Source organism: Pongo pygmaeus, chromosome 5 (assembly GCF_028885625.2).
Source record: "Pongo pygmaeus isolate AG05252 chromosome 5, NHGRI_mPonPyg2-v2.0_pri, whole genome shotgun sequence".
In the NCBI taxonomy this organism is placed as follows: domain Eukaryota; kingdom Metazoa; phylum Chordata; class Mammalia; order Primates; family Hominidae; genus Pongo; species Pongo pygmaeus.
Window position 1 is genome coordinate 144,132,751 of NC_072378.2, and position 21,298 is coordinate 144,154,048.

The following is a 21,298-nucleotide window of genomic DNA, read 5'->3' on the forward strand; positions in this document are numbered from 1 at the left end:
AGATGAGGTTAGCCTTCTACAAATGACACGGACTAAGAGGGGGAATGTGGTTTCCCAAAGGAAAAATGTCAGGAAGGCCATTTCTAAAAGAAGTAGAAAAGGATGCTAGACGTGCCTTCCCTCCTTCCCCCCAAAAAGACACTTAGGTCCCCAATATCTACTCTGTGCGATATATTATTTTTGGCATTATGGGAATGAAATGATAAACACGACATCCCTCAGAAGGCTTAGACTAGAATCATGTGAATATGCAATCACATACACATGAATTTAGTAATGAACCACTTAGTAAGTGCTATAACAGAAATAATAGTTAATAGCTAATATGTATTGAATGCTTTCTAGATCCTAGGTACTGGTCTAAGTATTTTACTTGGTTTAACCTATTTAGTCTCCAAAAGAACCAGAAAAGTCGTTGCTATCTCTCCATTTTGCAGATGAGGACACTGAGGCACAGAGAAGTTAGTTGAAAGTGCTTTTGGAATACAAAGTTCTGGCCCATCAGGATAGTGAGATCTCCATGCAGAGCTACTGTGTGAAGAGAACTTAAAATTTTAGAGTGGATTTCACCGGAGAGGGATAAGGAAACAGTCTAAATTCTAGGAAGAAGGAATAATACATGAAGGAATGGAGCTGAAGAACTGCAGATGTTTAGGAAATGGCAAGAAGTAAAGTTTGACTTTAACGCCAGGCTTGCAAAAAAGAGATGGAAGGAAAGTGATGAGAAAAATGGTTCGCTGGGACCGGTTGTAAAGCTTGGCTGCCGTTCCAAGTCCAACTTGTTCCACAGACTGTAGAATTCTTTAGTAGGGGAGTGGCTGGAGCAGATAAACAAAAAAATCGCCAGACCCCTGAGTGTTTTTAGGTGAGGATGTTGGCTTTGTATCTCTGCTGTACATTCTTGGGATGTTTTGGAAGGTTTTTGCAAATGTCCTGTTGGGTGGCATTGAGGTGGTTGTTTCTTTAAATGACTTAGCTCTGCCTTAGTGAAGATCTTTTTAAAAGCAGACCATTTTCTGACATTCTGTTTTCTGCAACTGCTATTGAAGAGGGGCAAAGCCGAGCCAGGCTCTTGTAGAACACTTTCAACACGAGACGAGTGGTTTTGTGTGTTTCTGTTACAGTTTTACAGTGAGGCCATTCAGTACTCAGAACTGAGAAGATAACATGGCACACTTATTTAATAGTCTTCTATTTGCTCTTCTATTTTGTCCAGTCATTAAATGGTGTTAGAATTGAGAATTAGGACTCTCTTTCCTCGCCAAAGAAAAACACAAGTGACTTGTTGACTACAAGATTTACTCTCACAGATATTTCCAGAGTAATATGAAATCCTGGCCAAGTATTCGCAGAAAAAAGCCAGCGGCATATGCTCCAGCCTCTTTTCCTGAGTGCAGCTCCACAGCTACCTCTCCATGCCCAGAAGGACATCATAAATCATTTCTAATTTATGAGGAGCCCAGTCGTGTACTACACCCTGCTAGTTGCTGGTGTTTGTCGTCTACAGACTGTGAGCTCCCTTCTTCAGTGCATACAGAGACTTTTTCAGATCATCCATAGGACAGAAGGTTGAGATTTTTTTCCCTAGGACTGGCCCAGCCAAGAATTAAGGAGGGAGAAGACAGAAGATTCTTGTCCCTCAGGGTTTTGCCACAAGCCTTACTTGCTTTCTCCCAAATTGAGGACTGGGAAGGGGCAGAAACAATATCATTATCATGATTAGCTATTTTTTTTTATTTTATTCAACAAATACACATATTTTTTCAAAGCCAACAGCTTGTAAGTCAACGGTGGGGACACAGCAGCAGTAAGCAAAACAGAATTTTGGTTCTCAATGAGATTATGCATACACATGTTAGGAGGTGATGATGGGTTTTGCAGGGAAAAAAGAGATAAAGTTGGGAAGGGGAATAGCCATTCTACATCAGGAGTTCAGGGAAGGGACTTCCACTAAGGTGACCTTTGAGCAGAGACTTGTGGGACAGGATGGAGTGAGTCTAGCAGGTGTCTGGGGAAATGGCCTCCTGGGAAGGACAGAGGCCACCATGCAGGGCCCCAAGAAATTGAAGCCAAGAGCCAGAAAGAAGTGGTTAGGAGCTAGGCACATGGGAGGAGGGACAGCCTAAGGGGCTGCGGTGAGTTCAGGGATTATTGGAAGTAAGATGGGCAGCCATGGGAAGTTTTTGGAAGATTACTAGAGTATAAGCCTGAAGTCAGGAAAATACAGGGCAGTGCTTCCTTCACTTCCCAGAGAGAATTGTGCGCTGCTGTTATCAGAATTGAACTGTCAAAACATCGATTAGCCCAATGCAGAGTGAAACAGAAATCATGGCTTTGTTTGATCTTGGTATAAAAAAAGCTCTTATGCTTTTCCAGTTGGGATAAAAGTGAGAGGCCATGAGCCATTTATTTACTCAACTGGCGATAATACTTTTCATGGAGACACCTTAGCTACTGTATTCAGCTACGACATTCAGCGACATTCAGTGCCCCACTAGCGTCTTCCCTGGCAGTATCTTGGTTGTGCTGTAGCTGTGGTGCATAGATTTCTGTGCATAGATTGGTGTGAGCTTCAAAGTCAAAGAGCAGCTGGTGGGATACTTGGGATCAGATTCGAGCAGGCTGCAATAACAGCAGGCTCTCAGTGATGACCTGGAGCCGACTGCTGCCGTTTTCTGCTCACAAACAACTGACTTTAGTCCAGAGCTACAGAGAGATTGGGTTAGATTGATGCGCAGGAGTTACAGGGAGTGCGATTTGACTCCTTCTCTGGAATACCTTCCTCAAAATGAGGGTGATCAATACTGAAGTGGATTGCGCCTTAAAGTGAGCATCTTCCCTCTGAGTGATTTTAAGCAGGTGAGCACATCTCAGGAATATTCTGAGATAGCCCCTGCTTTGTGCGGTGTGTTGGACTAGAATGACCTCTCAGATTCATTGCAATGCAAACCCCCTCTGAGCCCATGAAAAAGTGTCCAGTGAATGTGCTCTGCAAACATGCAGGCACTATATAAACAAGAGGCAAATATTTTAAAAGGCGAAGAATGAGATACTTGTACTGCTGTGAGAGCGGTGGTTGGAATGTTGTGCCCCAGCAACATACTTTCCGTGCTCAGTCGCCTGCAGTTTGTTCTCATTGGCCCTGTACATAGGTATCCGCATTGTGTGTTAAATATGCTCTCAGCCAAAGACCAAACAAATAGCCAACAGCATTTTCGTATCAGAGCCTGTTTATAGGAGGTAGAGCAAAAGAACAAAGCTGTTGGTTTTGATTCTTGGCAGGAAGCCAAGGCTGCTGCTTCAAGAAAGCTCCAGAGTTTATAAGGAGGAAAGAGGGGGAATTTTTAGTTTACAAGGAAGAAAGGGGGAATTTTTAGCTGAGACTAAGTTAGAATTTAAGCAAAAGAAAACTCAAAACTAAAACTAAAGAATCCTGCAGGATCCATAATGGAAAGGCAGAATAAGAAACCTGGTATGTTCCAGGCTATGAGATGATTTTTTAGAGCAAGAGTGAACGTTTTAAAAGGTGCCCGAAGCAGAGATTACAGACAGCCTCGATTAATGATACAGGATCACACAGCATTTGAGCTGGATGAATTGTCCTTAGTGATCCTTGAATTGTGTCCCTTATTTTACAGATAATGGATTAGACGCCCAGGAACTTAAAGTGACTGCCCAGGGTCACTCAACAAGTTGTAGGAATTCAAGGACTAGAATCCAGGACTCCTGGCAGCCATTTTGTGTTTTGGGCAATTTTAAAGAAGCAGCAAACAAGTAAAAGTTTTGTTTCTTATGAGCAAAGGACCGGTTAGGAAGACAGCCACAGTGATTGAGTGCTGAATTGGCAGTGCATTTGGTTTGCGAGAATGTGGCCTGATCCCTAGGCCAGCGGCACTTGCTCTTGCAGTTGCCACCTTCATCCTTAAGTTTAGGGCAGAACAGCCATGAATCTCTGGGCCTGTCCCCAGGAATGGAGGCCAAGACAACTGTTGGAGGAGGTCTACAGAGTCCCACCACTCCTCAGAGCCCAGTCAAGCATGAATGGGCTTCTACAATCCGTAGGAGGCTGCAGTGATCAAGGTCCTTCTAAAGCACCTGCAAAATCCCAGCAGTGTCCCACCTGTCATTGTGGGTGTTCTTTGGCTTCCTGCGTTGATAAGAGTTCTCTTCTTTTTGACAAGAGACTCAACAAATTGAAACTGTATTTAGATAACAGCACTCTTTTTACATAATAGGACACCCAGTTAAAAAAAAAAAAAAGACTCCTTGCCTGGTTAACTTTTTTCGTTGAAATTACTAACCTTTAAGTGAGCTGTTGTTACTTGCTTCTGGAAGGGACGGGAAGAATGGGGTCAGTGAGGAATCTAAAGGAAGGGAGGGAAGGCTTCTGTGTATGTCTCCTTTTTAACCCAAAGCTGTTCATTGTCATTCTTTTGACCATTTATTCATTCATTCACTCATTTTCCTGTTTGTTTCTATTCTGATTCTATCCAAAGAAATGTTTGACAAAACTTACAGTAAAGAGCTTATATATTGTACATAAAATGTAAGTCAAGTCAGATTTTAGAGAAGGAGGAAACAGAGATTCCATCCACGAATTGTCTTATGAGATCTGTGTCAAATGTCCAGTTTTACTCTGATCTTTTTACAACCAGGATTTAAAAAGGAATACACAATTTCTATTATCAGAAAGGAAAAAAAAATCCAGGTTCTTCAAGAGACTAAGTGTTGCTATTCTGTGGTACATGCAATTAGCAAACACTTATGGAAGACTTTCATGCACTTACTACAAAGCTGGCTGCCCAGGGCGCATCTCCCACCCTGTCTCATATCAGTGTTCTTGCTCGAGGCCCTGGAGCCCCTGAGCAAACATGTTCTTAGTGTTATCACAAATGTCTTCTTAGTGTTATCACATGCTCCCTTTGGATGTGTCAGGACCTGGTTTGGGGTAATGGCTTTAGTTTAGTTGAAAGGATGTTGTCTAGAGCAGTTCCAGGATTTGCAGATAATGAACCCAGGAGTAGGAATCGGGGAGCGTCAGAAATCTCGTGCTACTGAAGCTGCCTGTTCTCTACCACTGTAGCTTTCCTGCTCTTCAAAGTGCCCTAGACTCCTTATCTGGCCCTTCACTGCTGTATCAAAGTACATTTTTGAACAGAGGGTTTGGAGGAAATAGAGTCCTGCAGAACACGCTTTGGGACATGTTGACTCAGGATTAATAGATGACATGACCACATGTTAATTTTACACACCTTCTTGGCCTCTGAAAGTGAGGAATGGACTTTGGAGTTGTATGGACATATAGAGCACAGGATTTAATACTATACACACTCAAGGGGAACACTACTGAGATCCCGCTCCGGAGCTCCCAAGCCCCATTCCAAAGTTCTACCAGGAATTTACATTTCTTCCAGAAGAAGGAAGAATCAATGTTAAGATCCCCATGGCTTTACATGTCTGTGAAAACTGATTATTATTATTTTTTTTTTCTGAGATGGAGTTTCGCTCTTGTCGCTCAGGCTGGAGTGCAATGGCACGATCTTGGCTCACTACAACTTCTGCCTCCTGGGTTCAGGCGATTTTCCTGTCTCAGCCTCCCTGATAGCTGGGGTTACAGGTGCCCACCACCATGCCCAGCTAATTTTTGTATTTTTCGGAGATGGGGTTTTGCCATGTTGGCCAGGCTGGTCTCGAACTCCTGACCTCAGGTGATCCACCCACCTCGGCTCCCGCAAAGTGCTAGGATTACAGGCATGAGCCTTCATTCCTGGCTGAAAGCTGATTATTCTTAACTGCCTTCTCCATCCTCCTAAGACCTGGGGATTGTCAGCTAATATATGAGAACTCTTTAGAATTAGTGAGAATGCAGGGGAAAGGGTTATAGAAATATGATGTATTGGGCTTTTGTAATAGATGGAGTGAGAGAGAAAACACTAGAAAATAGTTCATTTTCCTGGAATGCAAATGGGTTACCCAGAATATTTACTGATGTTTATGTTTTTTTCTTTAATGTAAGCATACATACCTTTTTCATACACTGCATATCCATATAATTATATGTTTTATAATGCAACATTTCTAGCTTCAGCGTGAGAAGCAGCCTTTATGCTCTCTAGTTGGTATGTAATAATATCCCTGGACGCCAGGCCAAAGGTGGCCATTTGAAAGACCAGGGATGGCGGCTGGACTTCAGATCATGGGCTGCAGCCGTTTGCTCTTGTCATAGCGGTGTTGATTCAACTCAGATCATGTGTTTTGTTAAAGCAACTGAGAAAACGAGTTTGAGCTCTCATGTGAGGAGAATAAATGTGCTCAATTCTACTTGGAATGTTTTTCAGAATTATCTTAAGGAATGACTTGATTCTTATTTGTGCTTGTTCTTTTTAAAAGTATTAGAAAGGAAGATATCCACACGACAAAGTAGAGAGGAGCTGATAAGAAGGGGAGTGCTTAAGGAATTGCCTGATCAAGGTGAGGAAATTAATCATACATTTTAAATATTTCGGTCTTTCATTCTTTGGTCTTTCTTTTGTTTTCTTTTGAAATTTAAAGTGATCATGGTCTTTGTAAGGTAAAGCGGTGATTACTGCATTCCAAGAGCCTTGCTTCCATTGGTAATGCCTTTGTGAGCTGCAGAGAATCTGAAATATTATAGAATTCTAGTGACTTTCCTGGTGAATCTGTCACCATATGTCATTCTAAACCTAAAACTCTGCAAAGGTACATCCGAGGCCAGTACAGATGAGATACAAATACTTATGGCTCCTTCTCTTCTCTATTCTTGAGCTTCAGTCTTTCTATTCACATGAAACTCATGTGTGAGTAAATGCAAAGTTTTAGCTTGGTTCATGCTATTTTGTTTCTTAAGACTACCAATAAAAGACAAGAGAGAAGGCACACATACCTCTTGTCGTTTGCACTCTATAATAACACTGAAATGTACAATCAATAAAGCACGAATAAGCAGACTAAACTAACCTGCTTTCTGCGTTCTCTCAAGTAATTTTGCAGTATTGTTCTCTTTTCATTTCTCTGAATCTTTCCCTAGCAATGATTATTTCTAATTTTTTCCCCTATCTCTGATCTTCTCTTTTTTTCTCTATCCTCCCAAGGAGGAACTTTGTTCAGAAAAGACAAGGATCAGATAGAAACTGGTACTGACCCTCAAAAGAAGATACTAACATTGGTTATTTCTCCAAATATATAATACCTAATGATTTTCATCGCTTCCACTATTAAATTTAAAATTAAAGGACATTTTGTTGCAATACTGTTGATTTATCTCATGCCTCCCTTCCCCTCACATTTACTGTAATAATAAAGTATTATTATTGTACTTTTATGGGAACAAATAAAATGCTATTAATTTAGAATTGAAATTGAAATAATAGTACAGCTGTTTTCCTGATATATGTTCCTTGCAAAGGACTTAACATTTTTTGGCATTCACTATTTGTAAATCAAAATGACATGCTTTTTTCCAGCATCTGAATAATTCCAGAGTGGAGCTGAGAAATGCTTTCCTGTTTTTCTCCTGATTCAGAGAAAGTAGGGAACTCTGGAGTCAATAGTAGCATTTTCTTAAGCCCTCCCAATTTTAGGTATTTTACTTCAATTTCTGACCTGTCAAACTTTTCTTACTCTACTTTATGAATGAATTTTATGTGTTCCCTGTTTTTCTGTTATTTTGAAGCTATTTATTTCCTGTTTGAGACTTTTAAGAGTTAAAAATGCACATTTCTAACTTTTTAAACTTAAAGGTAGACTTGCAATATCAAAATTAATCTCCTGTCCAATGTCTCTGAAGGCAATAGAGAAATAATATACCCATTGAAAGCTTAACACTGGGCCATCAGCTTTATGGGATGGGCCAATGCATTTATTAGACATCGTTTATTTAGAAATATTTTAAAGAAAGTACAAAATGGAAGATTTTATGATTGAAACTGTTAATGGGTTCAAATGTGAAGATTAAAAGCCCATCTTTTTTTCCTAATTAAAATTTGTAGGTAGAAAAAGAATTTGCTCTGTCTAAAAACCAAGTAGCGATAGTCAATTTAAAGAAATTATTTTTATTCTGCCTAATCTGTGAAACTATTTGCCTCATAGATTATAATTTCTTGGGCCAACATATACTTCTCAGAAATCTGACTCTCTGATCTTTTTATTTAACTTTTCCAGTGGAAACTAAAAGTTTTAAAACATAAAAGAACAAAACAATTTTTTAACCTAAGCATAATATAATAATAGGCTTAATGTTTGAGAAGTCATAAAATACTAGATTTTACTTTCCAGCTTTTCCATGGTCCCTGTCTAGAACCGTAGAAATTATCTAATGGTTGAAGGTTCCTGAGGATGTCAGTGGTAAATGGAGTCCTTCCCCTTTCCAGCTGAGGGCTGGAGAAAATAGTTTTCTGTGATTTTCCCAAAAGCAATTATCTGGAGAATTTCAGTCTGAGAGACTAGAAGCTGCTGTTCTTGGTAACAACCTCCTTTCTGCTGCCAGTGAAGATTTATTCTTTGCCTTGATCTTCTTGACCTTGCCTCTGCTCTTGACAAGCCTGTCCATCAAGCCCTTTATTCAGTGAGCCAGATAGACTTTAAAAATCCCTCTAGCTACCCTGAGTTTGACCCCATCCCATCATATCCCATACTCTCCCAGCTATTATTATTTTTCCTTTTAGGTTCTCTTTTTTACATCCAGACATACCTTCAGCCTAAAAGTTCAGTGATTCGTCTTCTCTCCTGGGAAGTCTATGATCTAGTCGAAGTTTGCTGCTTATCTCTGCTTTTTTCCCTCCATCTTTTCCCTTAGCTTTTGACATGAGGGTGTGGAGGTGGTTTTGCCTGTGTGCCATCCTTTCCTTTTCTCCCACTGTGGACTTTTATCACTTGCCTTTTGGTCATACATGATTTTCTCTTTCTATCTGTCCCTCCTTTAACTATAATATATCCCCAATACACCTGTTTACTAGAAGGAGGTGACCCCCTTCAAACACCCTCGTGTTCCTTATTTAACCACTTGTTCCTGTTTGTGCTTTATCTCTCATTTTACTTTAAGCTGACAACTACTTTTTGTGTTTTCTCTTTCCTTTGCTCTCGTGAGATGTGTTGACTTGGGCCGCTTATTGTCACCTGCCATCCAGCTCAGCACCTTCTTGCCTTCCTTTGCTCTGCTTGTATTTTACTTACACACACACACTATATCAAGGATTTAACTTATTTTAATTCTAAAACAACTTCCTTAACACTCAATACTAGAAAGCCTTTTCAATATACACACCAGCTAATTAATAACTTTACTTCCCCCCTGTTTTGTTCTTGAATTCCATATTTATCACAAATGTGTCTCTTTTTTCTACAATTATTTTCATACTAACTAGCTTTATTTCTTGCCTCAAAGTAAGTATTTTCCACATTGTTGACTATTTCTGTCTATCATAGGATAATCCACTTTCTTCTTGTGTCACAGCTATTAAAATTTCCAGGTTTTTCTAAGTTTAATAAATCAGTTATTTAACTAAAGAATTTTAATATAATAATGCTTAAAATAGAATTAAATTGTCATTGACATGACTTTATTATCAACTAAAGTCAAAGAAAACAAAGATAAATTTATATTTGAGTTACTTAAAAACTGAAGATTTTTATACATAAGCAAGTGGTTTTCTATTTTGTTTGGAATTTTCCATTCTTCATTTTTATTTTATCTGGATATATTGTGTTCTCCTCCTTTTTATAGCTAATTTCTTGGGATTTAATAATAGGAATTAAGAATCATTTGGGTTCTCTTTGGTTTGACGTATAGTCTTTAAAAAGTTCTTACTTTAATTTTATTAAAATAGTTGAGATTTACTTGTAATGGCATTGCCTTCAATTATTGTTTATTTTAGTTTTACAGAGGACTTAGTTATAGGTTATTGGGAGTTATATGACTAAGCAATGATTGCTTTTTCATTCTAAAAATGACATAATTTCATGATATGTAGTTGATTTATTAAAATGTCATGCCTGTTTGTTCAGAAGGCAAATGGATTTTATTGTTAAGCCAAAGCAATTCAATCATATTTAATGACAATTTGGGAAATGGTTTCTGTTTTATAATGATTGTCAAGATAAGAGTAGTAAAAAATAGAAAGAGCTCTAATCAAGCAGATTTTTAAGTTTGCTCAAACCTTCCATTCATTAATTTTTCTTTTATGATGGTAGCAAAGCCTCTTAAAATTTTCCAGATATAAAGTAGGGTTAATCTTTTCAAGAATCACTGAATTAAACGTTTCTGCAAAGTCTCTTTCACTTTAGAAACCCCCAGGAATTATGGAAATACAGGAGTTAAAATTAGTCATTTATGATTTAGATATCTCTTCAACATTTTATCCATTATGGTTTTTTAAAATTCCTTTGTGATTACTTTTTTATGTGTGTTTTTTTTTTCTCGAACATTTTCAAATTATTTTTAGGACAACTTAGGGACTTTTTGGCTAGTTATATGTAATAATTACCTGAGTATACTTTAATCTTTCCATAAATAAAGAAATAAAAATAAAAATAGCCTTGCTATCATCTTTTCCCCGACTATAGAGTAGCAGTTATATTGCTGTGTGAAGTTAGCACATCATATACTTAATATATTCTGGAACCAATAGTACTTGGAAATTTTCATATTCTCCCACTTATTGTTTGTATGTGTAATTACATTTCATGTTATTTGTGTATTTGCATTCACCTTGTGTTTTTGGTGCTTGTAAAATGTTTATTCCATTTTCCAGATTATTCCTGTCGCCATTCGGTTTCTAAATGACAAAGAAACACTAAGGATTGACTTCAGAGAAACCTAAGCACCTGAACGAGGGACTCTGCTGCCCTGGGATATTGGATAATTAGGATGATCATTCCTGTTGTCTTGAAATGGCGCATAGATATTCCCTCCGTAGCAGCTTGTCCCCAAGACGGAGGATTTTCTAGCTCTTTTGTTTTGAATAAACTGGTGAAACAGTGCAGGGTGTATTTGGTTCCCAGGGACTGAAACATGAATCCAAATTCTACAATCCTAGTAACTGGAAAACTTGTTTTTAAGAAAGCCAGCAAGTTAGACATCTAGGTGTTTCTTTCCCATTTTAGATGGAGATGTAACAGTTAACTTTGAAAATTCAAACGGGCACATGATACCCATCGGAGAGGAATCTACCCGAGAGGAAAATGTAGTAAAGTCTGAAGAAGGTAATGGCTCTGTATCTGAAAAAACACCACCTCTGGAGGAAAAGGCAGAAGATAAGAAAGGTAAAATAAAGACAAACCCATATTATTTACTTTAGCATATAGCTCAATGTCTAGAACCAGCACTTAGGCTCCAACTAGTGACTCTAAAACCAGCAGTCTGCAGAGGAGAGGTTTACAAATAGAAAAAAGAAAGAAATGATAGCTAGTAAAGTGAAATCGGATGATTTTCTCAGGTAGATGCATCCATTTTATAAGCACAGTATTTGTTTTTTCAATTATTAAAAATGTTAATTAAAAGTAATAATCAGAAGGGGTGGCCTCTTTAATCATTAGAGGTGTCTGGGAAGATTATCCTTTCTTAGGAGGTTTGTCTCAGGATCATAATGAAAGTGAGAAATCTGAACATCTTTCTCTGCTGGTTACAATTGGCCCCGTGAGCAGTTCAGCATGGAGGAATATCAAAACCCACATGTCTTGTTCAGCCCAGCACTGTCTCCAGCAGTGGGAACTTGGCTGGTGGCATCTGCATATCCAATATCATAGGTTCCAGACATTTCTGAGAGAGACCCAGTAATAGCTCCCAGAGATGCCACGGACTGTGGTTGCTCTGCTGGCTGATTCCCACAGCCTCTGTGCAATTGGAAACTTCAAAATGTGCCAGAGGCGATTATGCTATTCCCAGAAGACTTCTTTAGAGACCTTGGTTCCTAGAGTGAATATGCTACAGTAGATTGAGATACCTGCAAAATACATGTCTATCAGGGCCTCCCAGAACATTCACAGATTCCTGGTTATGGATTGATGACATCTCGATACCACTGCTGTGATGCGTAGGAACCTCCAAACATGAAATGAAACTTCTGTAAGGAAAGATTTCGTGGAGAGATTCTAGATGCTTCCATGCAGCAGAGAAAGGAATCTTTAGGAAATACACTATTTCATGTTTTATAATGTCTGTCTCTAAGTTGAATGGTAAAATTTTGTCAAACCTAGTGTGTGTTCTGTGGGCATTTTGAACTCTTAGAAACTGATGAAAGTGAATTCTCTTCCTCTGTTCTTGACCCAGATCCTTGAGAGAGAAAGGGAAAAAGGAGTATTTGATGGCCCTATTAAACACACCATTGTAACTTAAAATCATCCTCTCTGGAAGTTCATAACCGTTCATTATTTGCATATATTAGCCTTTAAAACTTTTAGAAGCCTGTGTAAATAATCTGTTGGAAATGTATTATTTTGCTTTATTTCAAGGGCTTTATCTAGCCTTGTTCCATTGAAGGACTCTGGTTAAGCTTATGTACACAAATTATGAAATTAACTAATACTTTCAGTGATAATATTCCTGGAACATAAAAAGAAAGTAGACTTAAATAAATTTTAGTGGGATTCAGTTGAAAGTATTAACGCAAGTAGGGATGTTTTTTGTTTAAGTCTTTCTGTCCTGTCTCGCCAGACTGTTGAATTTCAAATCCATCTGTGGTTTGTCCCTGGCAGCCTTCTCACATCCAAGAATCGCATCCTGCATTACGTAACAGTGCCATCTCTGGTGCCTGGTCCATACAGGGTATTCGTCACTGGACTGGCCAGACATCAAAGGAAGTGTTTCCCTTATCAACATAATAAAAAGTTCCTGACAGTTTTATATGAATTAACCAACAGACCTCGATGTTCTTGAAAGAAGATAGCAGACCTTATGGGTCCATGAATAGTTGAGAGATGTTTTTCTTTACTTAGAATTAGTACATTCAATTCTTCCTTGTCTGATAAGGTCCAAGAGAGCCTCTTGCTTGGCTAGTAGGTACATGAGGAAGGAGCTGGGAGTGCTGGATGCTGACATACCACTAATGAGGCAGTGCGGCTCTCTCCTGTGTGGAAAGTGCACACACCAGAGCCACAAGGAGAAGCACTAGGTATAGAAGCCACTTCGTGAGATTGAAAAGAATGGCGCGCATAACTAATATTACAGTGTATTATGTTAATTAGAAAATGCCTTATGACAAAGTTAGCAATTTATTTCTCTAGAAAAACACATTTTTAATTCTGAAGACCAACTCAAGCTTCACTTTTGCCTCTGCTCCTCTTCTGGTCTCACTGCTTGTGTGAGCTCACTACCATGCAAACCCCACCATCCTATGATCTTAATTCACCCTTTATTTTGGGATACAGTGCTCCCTTTCCTCCTGCATGAAGCCAACTTATTCAAGAGCCTTCTGTCATCTATTTGGTTATATTTACCAAACCATATCATCTGCCTTTAGAGCCCTAGATGTGTATTATATCTCTTCATAAGACAATATCTCAATACTTTAATATTTGAAACATCACCATCAAAGAAAGCAAAACAAACGGCACATGGTGTCCTTCACACTTGCTCTGTGAGTAGATTCCACCCAGGCCCCCTGGGCATTTCTGGGGCTCCTGAAGGCACCTGATTCTGTAGCTGGTACAGTGGTCTTGGGCCTCCTCTGCCTAATACTAGAGACTTCTTCCTTAAGGTCTTTGGGGCTCTTGGTCTCCCATTATTCTTTCTCAGTAAGTGCCTTTATATATATAAGAGCAAAAAAACTGACTTGCTCCCTGTTAAACGAAACTTAGTATTAAATATAAGAAATCTTATGGCTCACGCCTGTAATCTCAACACTTTGAGAGGCCGAGGCGGGCAGATCACCTGAGGTCAGGAGTTCGATACCAGCCTGGCCAACATGGCGAAGCCCCATCTCTACTAAAAATACAAAAATAGCTGGGCGTGGTGGTGGGCGCCTGTAATCCCAGCTACTGGGAAGCTGAGGCAGGGAGAATTGCTTGAACCTGGGAGGTGGAGGTTGTAGTGAGCTGAGGTCAGGCACCATTGCACTCCAGCCTGGGTGACAGCCAGTCTCAAAAAAAGAAAATAATAATAATTTTAAATAATAATAAGATTTTGTAAGAATTCTTATAAGAAATCTTGCTTGACATTATTTTTATTGTTATTATTAAGAAATCTTCAATGAAATAACAAGTGGTGAACACTTATTTGTTCCACAAATAATGAAGGTCTACCATGGGTGAGACTCTACTAGGGGCCAGGAAAAGAGTAGTACATGAAAAATGGCCTTTGCCTTAAGAGCATGACCTGTGAGGAGACCAGAGTGCAAATGGGCAATTGTAATGCAAGATGTGAAGTACCATAGAAGGCCTGAGCACAGCAACCCAAGGGAGCTCACAGCGAGGACCAACATTGGTTCTCAGAGGAAGATATTTATGAACTAAGACATGAAGGAAACAAGAAGGAGGTAATCAAGTGAAGCAGAGGAATTGGGTAAGAACTGCATTCTAGGCAGGGTGAAGACCACATGCAGCCCCAGGCTTGTTCTAAGTATCGTTGAGCTCAAACCTTCCAGTGCTCAAAGGAGCCAAGCCTGGAAGTATGGGAAACAGCTTGTTTTCCAGACCGCATTGCTGGAAAGGCTAGCGTCCTTATCAAGCCAGAATGACTAGGCAGCCCCTTCTTAACCTTCTCTTGAAGTGATAATACTCCTATACGCCATCAGTTTATGTCATGTCTTCAGATCACGTGGTAAGTGTAAAATATACAACTTGACTTAATTCATTACCTCCCAGCTGCAACTAAAGCTCTGTTTTCTACTGATGTGTGTGTCAATAACTATTGGATGGTCAGTCTCATTCGTTGAATAGACATAGTGTTTACAGCATTGTGTTCGATGGGATTTTAGATTTCAGACAAAAGGAGTTTATAATTCAGTCAAAAAATTATACTGTTTGCATACTCATATGTCCCTGCATGTGTGTGTATGTACACGTGTGCACACACACACACACACACAACTTAAGAATTACCAGAATGACAAATGTTCACACATAGTTGGTAGCGTTCAAAGAGTCAAGAGGAGCGGACCGTATTCTCTAAGGAGCCAGAAGAAAGTCTGTTCACAGTGTGTTCATTTTCTCCCTAGTAGGGCTTGTCGTTGCCAACCAATCTGGTGAACCATCTCCTCCTTCCCAAACCCAGAAGCTGGATTCTTTCCGGTATACCTTTAGAATTTTAAGCCTTAGGCAGAAAGGAAAAATATCCCTCAGTGACATGCTATTAAGGGAGAGGATAAAACATGTGTAGAGTTTGTGGTATATAAGAGAATTAAGGTGACGTGTTACAGATCAGTTTGACTTTCACTATGGATGACACTATTGGGCTTAATCTCCATACTTCATGGTATTATACTGGGGGCTAAAGTTACAAAGATGTATTTAAAGAATAGACTTCAGCCATATGTCAGAAGACTGGGAAGTTAATGTATATTTATATATTTTAAGTTAAAATTAAATGTTATGGGTGTGTATCAACTTGTATCATTCTCAAACCTAACTGACTTTTGTGATTTACTTGCCTGGTTAAGACTGGCTGAGTTAAGAGGGCCATTACTATTAATATACATGATACTCAGCTTAGTTGAGGAGACAAGATGTATAAACAGAAAGGCAAAAATACAAAATAGCTTCTGATAAATGTTGAGTAAGTGGCTCACACAATAAGCCCAAGTAAGTTCAGAGGTAGAAGAGGTCAACTTGGGCCACAGCGACAGGAGAGGATTTTGTGGCTGAGGCAGGATCAAAGGTGAACTTTAAAAGTAAAGCTTTATTGATTACCTATTGTAACTGAAGTCATCATATGCTAATTATATATGTGGACTGATGGGGAATGTGGTTAAAAGAGAATTCTATACTTCACACTCATTAGGATAAGAAACAAAATAATAGAAATAATAATAAAATGCAATATATTCCAATATTAAAACCCTTTCTAGAGCATTCAATTATGGGAGCCTTGGTTAAGGCTCAGTCTTGTCTTAACACTGTCTCATGTTTTTTATTGTGCCCCATTTTTAAAGAAATGCTGCTTAGCTCTTTGGACTAGAATGGTATTTTAGTTTAATTCTCATCAGCCACTATTAGAAAGAATACAGATGTGAATATATAAATGAACCTTCAGCATATCCTCTGTCTTTCAGTAACAAAAGACTAATACTCTTTCTTCTCCGGTTACACAAAACCTTGTGAGAAGCTGCTATTCTTAGGTATGAGTTTTGGATGAATTTTAGCCTTTGTCTTTCCAAAATAATTATTTGGTTTACATTACAAAATAGACCTAAGTATTTCTTCGATTCGGCACCATCTAGATGTACCTATAGTTGTGACAATATTTGAAAAGGCCAGACATGGTGGCTCATGCCTGTAATCCCGGCACTCTGGGAGGCCAAGGCAGGCAAATTGCTTGAGCCCAGGAGTTCAAGACCAGCCTGGGCAATGTGGCAAAACCCCATCTGTACAACACATTCAAAAATTAGCTGGGTGTGGTGGCAAACACCTGTGGTCTCAGCTACACTGGAGGCTGAGGTTAGAGGCTGCAGTGAGCCGTGATCATACCACTGCGCTCTAGCCTGAGTGACAGAGCAAGACCCTATCTCAAAAAAATATATATATATATATTTTTAGATTTTCTTTCACACACACACACACACACACACACACACACAAAAGAACGAAAAGAAAGGAAGGAAAGGGCAGAGGAAGTTATTTTAGAACAGGAAGCTGCCAATGTACTGGGAAAGCTTTAGAAAATTTTGCTAGTAGAAGATGATTCATTCTAAAGCGTATTGTTGCCTCATGTAAAAGATTCTCCAGAGTCTCTCTTAGCTTACAAAATAATTGGGTTTTGATCACAGCGAGACTGAACACAGATCCCTTTCAGATGGATCAGGCTTGAGTTCTCAAGGGTAACCATGAGTCCAGCAGTTGCTGTAGCTGTCATTCCTCACCCCACAGCAGTGACTGTAACGTGTTCATCTGCCAGTCTCCAGGAGCCTTCAACTTTGTGAAATCATTGTTTGTTCAATTTAAATGTAGCACTTCACGCCCACATCATCATCCAGCAACCCCAGATCCAAGGCTGGAACTGAGGCCCCTGACTTGCAAACATTTACACACATCCTCAACCTAATTTCGTCAACGTAGTTTGTACAACCCGGTTTTATTAAAGGGTGATTCATGTACCCTGAGAACACTTCTCAGTTTGTCGTTCAGCCTTTGTTTTCACCCTAAACTGTGCTCTGTCTGGTGCAGAACTCCATGCTGGTTCCCAAGTACCAAGTAGCCATGCTTTGTGTCACTATCGTCATGTCTTGCTCCTCGTGTTTATATGGTGTGTGTCTGTATCAGTCTGCTTCTGTTCACTTTCTCGTTTATAGAGAACACTGAAAACCACTCTGAAACACCGGCAGCTCCTGCTCTACCTCCTTCTGCTCCTCCTAAGCCTAGACCCAAACCTAAACCCAAAAAATCACCTGTGCCTCCGAAAGGGGCCACTGCTGGGGCCAGCCACAAAGGTGACGAAGTGCCTCCCATTAAAAAAAATACCAAGGCTCCTGGTAAGCAGGCGCCCGTCCCTCCACCCAAGCCAACTAGCCGAAACACGACCCGAGAGGCTGGTGAGTATGCCCCCAGTGCCCCGTGGGGTCACTTCTAGGGTGCTTGGCTCTGGGGTGGGGCTAATTGTTTCTTCTAGGTGTGATGGGCTTTTGGTGTCTTAGGACATTACACCAGCAGGTTCAGCTTTGACACAAAGAATGCCCAGGAGATTCCTTTGTTGCTCTCTACCAAAGGAAAGTCAACCCATTGAATAGTTCACCTCATTAGTTTTTGAGTGAATATACTGGTTTCGTCTTGAGTATCCACTATCAGCACCAGTTGAAGGATACTGGGAGTAGTATGCCTGATGAATGACAATAATCTGATACAACATTATTTAGACATTGACTGACCTACCTATATGAGCTTATGGGTGGCTTTTTGGCTAGGATTTTCTTTCAAAATATCTTAGGTTTGCATATAAAAATGTGACAATTTATAACTTTGATATATTTGCTGGATGTTAATGTGTTAAATCTTCAGCATCCATAGTCATCTCCTTTCTGATAAATGACAAAGGGTTCATGTCACTTGTTTCAGCTCCACCCCACCACTTCCTACTGCAGTGAAAACTATTTCAGTGGAGTGGAAAGTTACACTCTCAGTGTTCCACACCTCCCCTGTAGACTTGTGTGTTCTAAGGCAAAACATCCTGGTGTCATGTGGTTATAAGTTACTATTACAAATCACCAGTGGATGTTTGAGTGACCTGCAGTAACTTCATGCAATATGTATCCAGCTTTGCTTTACAATCGGATATGCTTGATGCAAAGTGGAAACTCCCATTTTTTTAGTGAAGAAGGAGAAAGATGCCTACCATGTCATTTATCTTTTAAAAGGACATTAATCAGGCCAGGCCCAGTGGCTCATGCCTGTAATCCCAGAACATTGGGAGGCTGATGAGGGTCGATCACTTGAGGTCAGGAGTTTGAGACCAACCTGGTCAATGTTGTGAAACCCTGTCTCTGCTAAAAATACAAGAATTAGCCGGGTGTGGTGGCACGCACCTCTAATCCCAGCTACTCAGGAGGCTGAGGCAGGAAAATCGCTTGAACCCAGGAGGCAGAAGTTGCAGTGAGCTGAGATCGCACCACTGCACTCCAGCCTGGGTAACAGAATGAGACTCCACCTCAAAAAAAAATCTGTTTTCCTTAAAATCAACAGCAACTTTCTAGCAGTTGACTGTCAGCATTTGCCTTGGTGTTGATCTTTTTCCTCTCATAATGTATGACCATAATGCTCAAATTCAGAGAGCGGTTTAGTTGACAGTACAACAGATCTCTGAATGCCAATAGACATCCCTCTCCCTGTGCTCCTCACGTCCCGCCTTTGACCTTTAGTGTCTGGGTCTCTTCTGATAAGCTCTAAACTGAAATGTCCCAGAATGATGTGCCAACAGTGCCCAGTGGCCATCTCCTCAGGGACCAGCTGTCCTCACCCATCAGTGTCCGTTCTTGTTGGGATCTGTGTGTGTTTTCCAGACTTCCTAGAAAACCCTAGGAGCATTGCTTAAAGTGAGGCAGGCACTGATTTTCTTAAAGAACAGCCCCAAACGATCACTCTGTCATTGGGAATTAAGCTCCTGTCTTGCACTAACTTCTCCACTTTCCCATTCTCCATGTGGTAGTGGCTCACTCTGAACTCAGCTTGGACTCTCTTTACTTCCCTCAGAAGAAAGCCGATGATTAACACCAGGACAGGGGACAGCTTTCATAAACGATTTTGAGGTTTTTCCAGATATTTTGCTTGAAGATTTATTTAGGCACTCATGATGTTCCTAAGAGAATAGCACAGTGATTTTATTCATTGTATTGTAAAAGGCCTGACTTTTCCAGAGGCTATCACAGAGAAAACAGGGGTTGTATTTAAGTACACCAACAAGCCCATCATGTAAGAATCGTTTTATCAAATATTGATAATATCCCTTTATGATCCTACTGATATTCCATTTGTAACCATTTAGAACTTTCTGCATAGTAACTTTGTTTTATTTGAATAATATGGACCTTCTGGAAAAGTTTGTTCAAATGCTACTCTTGATGTTCAGTCCAGTGATTTAAGTTGTTAAAACAGCCATAAGTTAAGAATCTTTCTCTATTGCTAAGTTAGTATAGACCTGTAGCTACCTAGATATTAGTTTTAGAACATTCAGCTTCTTTGCCAGAGAAATCGGGTTAAATCTCCTTGATTTTTGTTTCTCATTGTTACACATTATTAACAACAAAAGTACTTAACTGAGGACAGGCAGCATTTTTTTTTTTTTATCATGCCCTTAATTCAAGGTAACTTAAGCAACATGTTTGATTTCAACAAAGACCTGTTATTTAAGAAGATTCTTTAAGAAAAACTGTAACGTGGCTTGAATTTCCACTCTGGGCAGTGAAAAAAAAAATATATCTTTTTCCTCAAGCCAAACTAAAATTAACTTTTCTGTTAATGATGAAAGAATTTTCTTGGCCAGGCATTGTGGCTCACGCCTGTAATCCCAGCACTTTGGGAGGCCGAGGTGGGCGGATCACCTGAGGTCAGGAGTTCGAGACCAGCCTGTACAACATGGTGAAACCCCATCTCTACTAAAAATACAAAAATTAACCAGGCATGGTGGTGGGCACCTGTAATCCCAGCTATTTGGGAGACTGAGGCAGGAGAATCACCTGAACCCAGGAGGCGGAGGTTGCAGTGAGCTGAGATTGCACCACTGCACTCCAGCCTGGGTGACAGAGGGAGACTCTGTCTCAAAAAAAAAAAAAAAAAAAAGAATTTTCTTTAACAAATTATTAGAATTGATATGTGAAAAGGATTCTGTTTAACTTACCTAAGAAAATAATTGAACATGGTTAGGCACCGAATCCTTAGCGTCTTTGTTGTGAAAAGTAAATGTAGACTGGACTTAGATTGAAGGAGTGTGCTTAATGAGTTTGACTTCTAGGCTAGGGAAGGTTGTTTTCTATAAAGTAACAGGTCTAGATTTGGGGAAGAAGAATTCTAGTTATGTATATCTTAAATGATAAAGACCCCAAAACCATAGGGATTCCTTTTAAGCCTGGAACCTGCCACTAAATGAGATTGGCTTCTTTAGTATCAGTCTAATCAGAATTAATGAAGTCTTACATCTCATTGTCTATTCTTTCATTTATTCTTCATCTCTTCATCCTCCCAATTGACTTCAATAAAGTCATAACTGGAGGTAAGTTATAATAACATCTGTATACAGTGTGGATTGGCTTCACAATGTTAACAAGATATTTTCTAATCATTTTATGAAAGATAGTTGAACCCTTCATGAAAAGAAGGAACATGACAACATTATAACAGAAGAAGCCATTAGGATAAATTTATAGGTCATGAAAGAAAAGAGTATTCTCATAGGAGTTTATTTTATCATCATATATTTACTAAGATGACATAAAGAAAAAAGTAGTTAATCTTTTTGTTTTGAAACTGTTTTGAGTGAGGGTGCCCTATCCGGAAGTAGGCAAATATACCGTAGCTATCCTTCGATGAAGACCTTCTTGGAACTTAAGCATTAAGGAAGATCACATTTGCGAAGGTGGGGTCAAAAAACCTGAGAATGATATTCCTTCCCTTCACATTATTTAGAACCAGACATGGTGGCTCA

General features: G+C 39.5%; 1 protein-coding gene across 7 annotated transcripts in view; it reads left to right on the forward strand.

Moving 5' to 3' along the window:
• PHACTR2 (phosphatase and actin regulator 2) overlaps nucleotides 1-21,298 on the forward strand; it is a 298,637-nt gene that overhangs the window by 202,395 nt on the left and 74,944 nt on the right. For 4 of the 7 annotated variants that reach the window (XM_063666684.1, XM_063666685.1, XM_054490426.2 and 1 more), the window contains exons 3-4: nucleotides 6,391-6,471; nucleotides 11,122-11,280. In XM_063666684.1, coding sequence (XP_063522754.1) covers nucleotides 6,391-6,471; nucleotides 11,122-11,280 — 240 coding nt within the window. Of the gene's footprint in view, nucleotides 1-6,390; nucleotides 6,472-11,121; nucleotides 11,281-17,459; nucleotides 17,700-21,298 lie in introns of all 7 variants that reach the window. The other 3 variants (XM_063666682.1, XM_063666683.1, XM_054490424.2) reach the window with 1 other exon arrangement.